At 41.2% G+C, this 10,031-nt stretch overlaps 1 protein-coding gene across 3 annotated transcripts; it reads left to right on the plus strand.

The window, feature by feature from the left end:
- The first annotated feature begins 3,160 nt into the window (after positions 1–3,160).
- On the plus strand, positions 3,161–7,483 carry MED10 (mediator complex subunit 10). Of its 3 annotated transcripts, none has more exons than XM_015620214.3 (5): positions 3,161–3,344; positions 3,518–3,601; positions 5,071–5,173; positions 5,299–5,425; positions 6,671–7,483. In XM_015620214.3, exons 1-4 carry the CDS (start codon positions 3,223–3,225, stop codon positions 5,410–5,412), a joined length of 423 nt encoding a protein of 140 aa, XP_015475700.1. In that variant the 5' UTR covers positions 3,161–3,222; the 3' UTR covers positions 5,413–5,425; positions 6,671–7,483. The 3 variants fall into 3 exon arrangements, with proteins under 3 accessions (XP_015475700.1, XP_015475702.1, XP_015475701.1); XM_015620216.3 differs by lacking the exon at positions 5,299–5,425 and adding an exon at positions 6,266–6,349 and having other exon boundaries at positions 3,162–3,344; XM_015620215.3 differs by lacking the exon at positions 5,299–5,425 and having other exon boundaries at positions 3,163–3,344.
- The last annotated feature ends 2,548 nt before the right edge of the window (positions 7,484–10,031 follow it).

A 10,031-nucleotide genomic window follows, 5' to 3' on the forward strand; every position in this document is an offset into this window, starting at 1 on the left:
GCACAATGCATAATCCCTTCTTAACTTTTATGGAATTCATAGTGTACTTTTAGTGCTCTTTTGATCTTCTACTGGAATCCATCCCATTGTTTCTGTTGTCTCTCACTGATAGCTACATCTTATCAACTGACCCACAGCTTGTTTGTAAAGACAAACCCGTCATTCCTCTCAATACTAAATGGCACAATTTTCAGCTTAGTTCCCTGTGGAACTCTTCTGGGATCAATTCTCCCCTTGCAAGGATTAAATGCTTGCCCCTGTCCTGCATTTCTTATCTGGAATTCAGTTCTTTAGTCTAGGATTTCTCCCCTTATTCCATTCCTTTACTTCCTTAAAAGATTTTGTTTAAGGATTTCTTTGAGAGCTGATGGGAAATCAAGTAGATTGTATCATTTAGCTCTCTCTTATCTACATGCTTGCTGACCCCTTGAAAAACTCATTAGAGGTTTGCAAAATAGGATTTTCTTTCATGTAATCTGTGCTGCTCTTCCCAAATGATCATATTGATCCATACGGCTTCTCATTTTATCCTTTTTTACAAACCCTACTTAACTGCCAGTACAGATGCCCAGCTTACAAGCCTGTAATTGCCCACTTCCTGTATGAAAATCAGGGTATGAGTGCAATATGGTTACTTACATCATGAGCCATGACATTTTCTTTCTAAAACTTTCTGTCTCTATGTACCTATTGATAAATTCAGTTATTTGCCAGACTTACTTTCTTTCTTTCTTTCTGTTTCTCTCTCTCTTTCTCTCTCTCACTGGAACACAAGTTTCTCACTTTTATATTTTACCCCTTAACATAAAACAATGACAAGCTGGTGATCATGAGAAAAATTTAGCAACCAGTAATATGTTACAGCAAATTTTAAACTTAAAAGCACTGTCTTCGTTTATCTAACATAATTAATTAATCTAACCTAACCAGACTAGTAAATATAGCTTTACAATGAACTGGACATCTCTATATTTGATGTTAAACTTCTATTATTTTCTTCTGTTGAATGTGTTCTCTGAATTAGATGTGATCATGGACATCTATAGGACTTATTCCAAGCAAGCTGGAAGTCTTATTTGGTCAGTTCCAAAAACCAAAGGCTTTTACCCAAACAGGAAGGAGAGGAAGCTTCAACAGCACCTCAAAGCCCTTGTTTGTTACTGAATTTAAAGCAAGTGGTTCTGCTTCAGACTTCTACTGGATGTGTTTGCCCATATGCAAAGATAGACATAAAGCAACTCTTCTGTTTGAATCCCAGTCTCTTGTGTCTCTTGCAGACCCAAGTCTGACATAATTTTTATTTACACCATTCTTTCAAAACTTGATACCCCTGTTCCTCATGTTCAGATCTAACTTGGTAAATGCACCCTATTCTACATTCTTCCTTCCAAATATTAGAAAAAGTTATTGTTTTTCTCAGACCAAGATCTCTCATGTGTGAAGTAATTGTCTTAAAACCTCGTAATTCTGGGACTTCTGCTGTCCAGACAACATTCTGCCAACAATAGATATAGGAGGGCCAGCAACTGCTGATCAACAGACAGTGGGATTATTTTATCATAGGATGACAATACTTGTCAAGGCCTAGAACTGATAAATTGTTTTCTGCATCCTAGGATTATTTTTTAATTTCACATCTGCACAGTTATGTATCTTCCTTAATATTCAGTGCTCTTTACAGTTGCTTGCTTTTTAAATTTAGTTTAGCATACTTAATCCTATGAACTCTCAAACAGTGCTTTATATTTTACAAAAACCCAAATTCCTGCTGCTGGTATAAGCATGAATAGAAGCCAAACATTTGATGGTGTTATTGTCAGGAATAGAAAATGGAAAAATAAGACACATCCAAGAAAACAAGAATTGCAGATTTTGATGGTTCTCATTGTGGAGCAGAAATTGCTGCAAGTTATAGCTACAAAATGCATAAAATACATTAAATCCCAGTTTGGTATGGAAGGTATCTAGTTACAACCCCTGTCATGAGCAGGGACTCCTGCTCGACCAAGCTGCTCAGAGCCCCATCCAGCCTGGTCTTGAACACTTCCAGGGATGGGACACCCACAGCTTCTCTGGGCAACCTCTTCCAGTGTTTCACTATGCTCACAGTAAAGAATTTATTTCTAATATCTAATCTAATCCTACCGTCTTTCAGTTTGAAGTCATTCCCCCTGGTCCTGTCATTGCATGCTCTTTTACGAAGTCCCTCTTCATCATTTTTGTAGACTCCCAAAAAATACTGGAAGGCTGTAATTAGGTTGCCCCTTCTCTTTTCTAGGCTGAACAATCCCAAGTCTCTCAGCCTTTCCTCATAGAAGAGGTGCTCTATCTCTCTGATCAATGTGGACTCTGGACTCTCTCCAAGGGTCCATGTCCTTCCTGTGTTGGGGACCCCCGACATCATGTCAGGATGAGTTATCTCCTGACATTTCTGGACTGATCTGCCCAGATTCAACCCAAAACAGACATACTGGAGACAAGCTATTTGTAAAACATAGTTATTGTGATGTGTCATGGGGGTCTAAGCATGTCAGACAACCTTCCCACAAAGATGACTGATAGCTGGATTATTTAATATAGACTGATTCATAATAGAAAAAGAAGTAATGGGCTCAAGCTGAGAGAGGGTGTGTTTAGATTGGATATTAGGAATAAATTTATTCCTAATAATTCCTAATAAATTCCTAATTTATTGTGAGGGTAGTGAAGCACTAGAACAGGCTGCTCAGAGAAGCTGTGGATGCCCCACGCCTCGAAGTGTTCAAGCCTAGGTTGTAATGGGCTTTGAGCACCTGGTCTAGCGGGAGGTTTCTCTGCCTATGGAAAAACTAGAACTAGATTATCCCTTCCATCCTAAACCACTCTGCGCTTCTGTGTCTTTATGTTTTGCTATTCCCCAGATGATTCCAGTGTGGAGTTTATTATGAAGTAAAACCTCTGCCTGTCACGGCTTCTATTTCTTACACATGCCCAAAGACGGCTCAGAGCTGGCAGACAGAAGACACGTTCGAACACCCTATTCTGGGGTCTGGTCACCTATTCGGTGAAGCGGCGCTTGCCCCTGTTTCGCCCTCACGCGACGGCGGCGACAGCTGCAACGGCTCCTCCTGTGAGGGGAGGGGGGAGTGGGTTGTCCAGGAGGCGTAACCGTCCAGCCTCGTGCCTCCCTCCCGCGCAGGCGCCCGCGGGCGGAAGTGGCGCAGCGCTGGGGAGGTGGTGGCGATGGCGGAGAAGTTCGACTCCCTGGAAGAGCACTTGGAGAAGTTCGTGGAGAACATCAGGCAGCTTGGCATCATCGTCAGCGACTTCCAGCCCAGCAGCCAGACGGGGCTCAATCAGAAATTGTGAGGGGCCGTTGGCTGGGGCAGGCCTGGCCGGGCTTCGGGGCCTTCTGCCCCTCCAGGCCCAGGGTGGTGTCTCAGGACTCTCTCCCTGTCTGGGTATCGTTCGCCTCGCACCCATCGTCAGGGGCAGCGCAGCGACCCCGAAAAACCCAACCCGTTTTTCTTCCCAACAGGAATTTCATGGTGACGGGCTTGCAGGATATCGATAAGTGCCGGCAGCAGCTTCACGATATCAGCGTGCCCTTAGAAGTTTTTGAGTAAGTCTGTGTGTGACTGGAAGGGGAGGTGCTGCAGTCGGTGACTCGAGGTAGCCTGCCTTTGTAGCATGGGTATTTTGGCTGAGGGCAGCTTTTCTCAAACTTGGTCCTTCTGAAAACCTCATGAGAACGTGTGCAGGTAGAAGGAGGTCAGAAGTACCTTCTGCCTGTTAGAAGGAAGAAAAGTAGGAGAAGTGGTAAAATATATGCCTGTCTTCATAGAAGCACTGGATGCTTTGATTGGAAGGGACCTTAAAGCTCATCTAGTTCCAACTCCCCCCACCGTGGTCAGGGATGCCACCTACTAGATAAGTTGCTGAGAGCTCTCTCCAGCCTGGCCCTTCAGATTTTTTTTTTTTTTTTTTTTACTTCTACATATGTAGGCAGTAACACGAATTCTACTGAATTTTGTAATTTTATAACATCACAGAATGGGTTAGGTTAGAAGGGACCTTCAAGAACGTCTGGTTTTATCACCCCTAGCATGGGCAGGGACACCCATTTAGTAAGCCAACTTTCATTTTTAAAAATAGGTTTCTACACTAGATTAGGTTCAGCATTTAAAGTTGCAAGTGAAAATAAAGTAAGTCAGTACTCAGGTGTTTAGTTTCAGGAGTGGTAGTCTGGCAGAGAATTGGAACATTGAAAAAAAAATTAACATAGAGGAAGAGCTATGCTAGAGAGCTTTTGTGATATAGCTTACAAGTTAATTCACTAGTGTTTCTTTTAAGTCCAGATGTTACTGGTTTGCTGTACTCCAGCGTGTTAGTGGCTGTTCACAGCTTTCTTCAGTTGGGCTCTTAACACCAGCTGTAAATTTTTGATGACTCTTAAATGTTCTCCCTAGAGAGTTTCCCTTTGCCAGGAATTGTATTGCAGAACAAAATATCACATAGGTTTGCTATAATAACAACAGTATTATAACAGTAATATTAACATAGATAACAGTAGTGTTAATTTTTTACTCTTTACTGTGGTATGTGCATCTTCTCCTTGTCCTCGATTTGCTGGGTGCCATATTCTGGTGTGCTTAATGCTCGCCATGTCCTAACTAGGCCACTTCCTGGTTAGTGCCCTTCCAGTTGCTTGGGAAAGGACCATCTTCATTTGATCATCTGTGCTTATTGCCTGTGAGCAGCTGGGGGAGAGAGAGAGAGATATAGATAGATAGATAGATAGATAGATAGATAGATAGATAGATAGATAGATAGATAGATAGATAGATAGATAATTTGTGTGCTTTTAATACTTTGTTCAAAGCTCTCCAGACTTTCTGGGAACAGGTTTGCTGGCCATGGCCTGGTCCTTGAGCTGCCTTTTGAAAATGGCTGAGTTTAACTGTGGTGGTTTTTAAAGTGCACATTTCAGATAATAGTAGAAAGAAAAAGACAGCAAGATGAGTAATTCCATACCTTGGAGAGCATCCTAGTAGGAATATGATCATTTAGTAGTGTTTTTTTTATTTTCAGATATATAGATCAAGGCCGCAACCCTCAGCTTTACACTAAAGAGTGTCTGGAGCGAGCTTTGGCTAAAAATGAGCAAGTGAAAGGAAAAATTGACACTATGAAGGTAAACCAGAATTAATGGAAATATAATGCAATAATGCATTTGATAAGTTTTTACCTTTCTGTAAATATGTGGGTATTTTTCACTTGTGCAGTTATTAATTTCTGTTATTATGTGATTTGTCTTAGAAATTGCTCCATCCCTGTATCTTAATTCATGCTGGTATAGCCTGTTTAGGAAAGAAAACCTGTAGTTCGTTCTGTAGTTGGGTGTCGCTCTATTGGGAACGGCGAGAAGAATGACACAGACTCTCTTGTGAGTTGAACAGGAGAGTTCTTTCTCTTTTCTTTCTCTTAAGGTTTATTACCTCAGATCTTCTTTTATAGACCAATATGTGAAAGTACAGAAAAGTGAAACTTATTGGCTAGTAAACTAACACGTCACTATCATTGGTCAGTGGTGTACACCACCCCTCGACCTTCTCTTGCAAGAAAACAAGGAACAGACAAACAGCACCTGCAAGGCTGTCTTTTATCTCTGAGGGTTGTTTTAATTTTTCCTTATGATTTCCCAGGCCACTTTCTCAGGTGAGACTGAGAAAGTTATGCAGCCTGCTATTCCATAGGCACTGTGCTCCCTGCTTAGTTAGCATCTCATAGTTAGCATCCATAGTTGGGGATGCTGCTTTCACTGTGATTTTATATTGGCTAAAGCTATGTGTAGCAGTAGAGATATTTTACTTGGTTTTTTTTACAGGTGTCCAATTTTGTTGTGTGCAAACTTATAAGAAATAAGCAAAACAAAAGGGGTGTTTTTTCAGTCTTGAATGGATTGTAGAGGGTTAAAACGTCAAATATGCTCTGAATCATCAGTTAATCTTTATAAAATTAGCAAAAATGCATCCCAGTGTTTACGAGTTTCTGAACTTGTATTTTCATTTAGTATGAACCTAAGCATTCTGTGATACTGTTTAACTCCTGGAACTACTGCAGAAAAACACAATCAGAAAGCGAATTTTAGTGAGTTCTGAGAATGTTCTTTGTTTGACTGAACTTAGTGTGGAGGATAACAAGTTGTACTCCAGAATATAGACATGTGGAGATAAGTCCTGACCTTCTCTTTATTTTGTCTGTGCTTGTGAAATTGTGTTCTAAGACAGGTGTGAGTTGCTTTTTGAAGGTGGAGTGGATTCCATATCAAATCAAGAGGACATGTCCTTAATCATCTTTCCTATATAAGGTTAGGCAGATATTGGTGCACCAGGGTTTACTAGAGAGGTCTGACTGCTTTGTATTTCTTAGGAGAAGATGCAAGTGAATTTCTGAGAATTCAAAGACAGTTTGGTTTGCCTGGTGCATTCTGCAAAATGTGGATTTTGCTTGGGCACTTTCTGTGGATTTTGTAAATATAACTTTCTTTGTGTGGTTTTTGGATTTTTTGGGTACTTCAGTTCACTGAGAGATGTGTTGAGTACAGACATTTCTGATCATCGGGTAACACTGCTTGATGAAATCTAAATAAATTATCCAGATCATATATACATTTCTTTTCTCTTTCCAGAAATTTAAAAGCCTGTTAATTCAAGAACTGACAAAGGTGTTCCCAGAAGATATGGCAAAGTACAAAGCTATTAGAGGAGAAGATCCTCCTCCTTAAGTTGGCCTTTGATAGCTCTAAAAATGTCCCATAAACTTATACAACACCTTATAAAAACATTGATTGGAGAGAGAAGGAATTCAAGCCCTCCTAACAACTGTACTAAAAATAGCAGTAGTGACTGTAAAGGAGCTTGATGGCTGTTCATGGTTCTGGTCTGAAGCTACTGAATCTGAAGACTTCTACTCAGTGATTGTGGTTGAAACTTCCTATGGTAATCTGCTTTTCTTTCCTGAAGGGTTTGAGAAATGTAATTTCCTACAGGTCATCAATGCAGAGCATTTCCCACAAAGCCTATTTCCATAGCAGAAAAACATGTTTTATTTGTCTTCTGAAAAGTGTGCCTCAGGATTGTGGGCTCATCTGTTTTTTAAGAGAAATGCATTTATTATACTTGATTGTTTTTCATTTGTAAACGTCAGGGGTTTTTTACTGCAGTGTGAACAGCTGACTGCTTTTGTTTTGCCAAATTCTACTGAGCAGGAGCCTGTCAAGGGCTGCAGTTCTCATATGTCGTAATTAGTTGCAGCCAGGAAAACCTTCAGATCTTGTTTTGTTCTGGGAGCTGCAGTGCAGATGGCTGAGGATACAAAAAGTGAGCATACCTGGGGACTAGCTCCTCTACAACTTTAATATTTTGTACAGTATTTAATGTAAGCTTTTGTTTATTCATTTTCTGCAAGCAGGTTGTTGAATAAAAGTTTGAAAAAATGTAAATCCTGATGTTTCTCTTCTGTATGTTTCTCTTTGGAGTGTGAACTGAAAACTGAAAAAATAGCAGATTCCTCAGTTCCACACTGATAAAAATAAAATGTGTATCAAAACTTGTCTCTTAAAATTTTACATCTGAAGGTGGAGTCAGCTAGGTATTTTGGTTTTATAAAATATTAAAATATTTTGATATTTTAGTACCTGAAATGGGAGATTTTGGGCAACAGCAATTGTTATGTGAAGTCCTGGTTAACTGTGAGTTCATCTGTGGGATCTGTATCTGTTCATAAATAAGGGAGCCCCAGTATGGAACTGGATGGGGCTCCTCACCCAGGGGCTGGAGTTTTGTGGGATAGATAGATTGGGTTTGCAGTAGGAGCAAGAGGAACCCTTTTAGTCTTGGGTATTTGTGAAGCTAGAGCCCTTTGTGCTTATATTTGTTCTCCCAGATCTATCTTGACTATTTGCATCAGCAAATTATTTTATTATTTTCTTCTGGTTGCTAAATGGAGTGGGTTTGGGCAAGAGCTCCAAAATAACACTATATGCAGCTGTTCCATAGCAGGCCTGCCTAGTCTGCTAAAGACTTAACATGGATTTAGACATGTTTGGAGTTACTGGTGGCATAGTTTGCACATCTGAAGCACTCTGTTCAGTTACCTGCCTGAAGCAGAGCCCATCCATGATGCCAAATATCACCAAACTTTTGACATAGCAAGAGGAAAAAAAAAAACCCAGAAAACTAGGTGTTCCTTTTAAAGTTTGTTACCTACCAGTCTAAATTAATCTAATTGCTGCCTGATTATTACCCTACTGTTTGGGGTTAGGTGTCCTTCCTTTTGTTCCTTGTCACATACGGAATTTTTCCCATTAGTTGTTGGGAAGCCTGGTTGCTGATATTTAGTGAGTTCTGGAGAAAGATAATGAGTTTGGCTGGGCCCAGGGGGAAAGTGGGTCAGGTAAAAGGGAGGGCAGGGGCAACTATGGGGGGGTTGGTTTCTTCAGCTTCAGAGCAGGACAGGTGCTTGGAGTGGTTGTTGCTTGGAGAAGGGAATTTTGCCATCACCGAGACAGAGCTGCTGCTTCTTCTCCTTCTTCCCTTTTTGTCGGTTGGCCTCGCACCCACTGTCCTGCCGGGACGTGTGGCAGTGCCAGGCACCGCCATGGAGCTGCTGATACACCTCAGCCACCGGCCCAGGATCTCTGCTCATCCCTGCTGTTCCAGCCGACCGTTCCACAGAGCCCTGCAGGAGCACCAGGACTGACTGCCCAAGGGGGTTTGTGAAGCAAAGCCTCTCCTCCATCCCTTCCCGGCTCAGCCGAGAAAGCTGTCACGAGGTCCCTGGTTCTGTTTTCTTGCTAATGCTGTAGTTACTATTGTTTGTTTGCCTTGTTATAAATACTTGTAAAGAACTGTTATTCCTATCCCTATATCTTTGCCTGAGAGCCCCTTGATTTCAAAATCGTAGTAATTTGGAGGGAGGGGGTTTGGATTTTTTCATTCTAAGAGAGGCTCCTGCCCTCCCTAGCAGACACCTGTCTTCCAAACTGGGACACCTGCCCTGCACACTTGATTTTTCTTTTTTGTATTTGTTCCATCTCTAATGACTTTCAGAATTTTACTGTATTAATTTGGAAGAGTGACAAGAAAAAGGCACTCCCTGTTAGTGTTTGGCTTGACTCGGATTGCCCTGGGTCCCTAGGAGCTTTTAGAGCAAGGCCTGTGACTGCCAAGTGGGATGTATATAGGACACAAGTAAAGAGGGTAAAGAGGATTTTTTGTGTGAGCATAATGTACTTGGAAAAGGAGCTTAAGAACAAAATTGTTGACATCAGGCAGGGGAAACTATTTAAATGATAGTTGAGAGAACATTTAGAGAGGCAAGAAGCCTGTAGATATGGTCTGGATACTGGGTATTCTGTCACTTATTACTGACACGAGCTTGTGTGTCAGATTTGGTGGAGTAGGACTCTTTAAAACTGGTGAAACAGAAAAATTAAGAATTAGGAATCAAGCGTAAAGAAATGCTTTGACTAAAAGAAGGGGGCTGCCGAAACTATATGAAATGCTTACTGCTCCCACAAGAGCAAGAAGAGAACAAGACTACAAGATAAGGAGATAGTGTGCAAACAAGATGCAAGGACAAAAGCACCACAGGACAAGGGGATTCTTTGGACACCTAAGCTGGGGGAAATGGTATCCAAGTCTGAAAGATGGTCAAAGGACTAAAAGGAGCATGTGCAAAGAGACAAGGTGAAAAGTTCAACTGAGGGGAGAATCATTGATTTCATCCCAAAGACCCCCAGATGACCACCAGAGTGACCAACAAGAAGCAGTGCGCAGTCGCAAAGAGGCGTGGAGCTAATTGTAATATGAAGTGAGGACAGGCAGGGTTAGGAAGTGAATATGTATTAAGCATATTGTGTAACCCTAGTTTGTAAAGAATAAAAAAGAGAAGGGCAAGTCTCCAGGGTGTGCATGATTTTGGAGGAGCTAACCCTCATGTACCTCAGTGCTGAATAAATACATACTTACTCTTATAACTTACTCTGT

The sequence above is a fragment of the Parus major genome, chromosome 2, assembly GCF_001522545.3.
Source record: "Parus major isolate Abel chromosome 2, Parus_major1.1, whole genome shotgun sequence".
NCBI lineage: Eukaryota > Metazoa > Chordata > Aves > Passeriformes > Paridae > Parus > Parus major.

What these genes read in the sequence shown, in the direction of transcription:
- MED10 (XM_015620214.3), top strand. Translation starts at nt 3,223, where the DNA reads ATGGCGGAGAAGTTCGACTCCCTGGAAGAGCACTTGGAGAAGTTCGTG. An exon ending in ACGGGGCTCAATCAGAAATT is followed by an intron (nt 3,345 to 3,517) that starts GTGAGGGGCCGT and finishes TCTTCCCAACAG; the next exon opens with GAATTTCATGGTGACGGGCT. An exon ending in GTGCCCTTAGAAGTTTTTGA is followed by an intron (nt 3,602 to 5,070) that starts GTAAGTCTGTGT and finishes TTTTATTTTCAG; the next exon opens with ATATATAGATCAAGGCCGCA.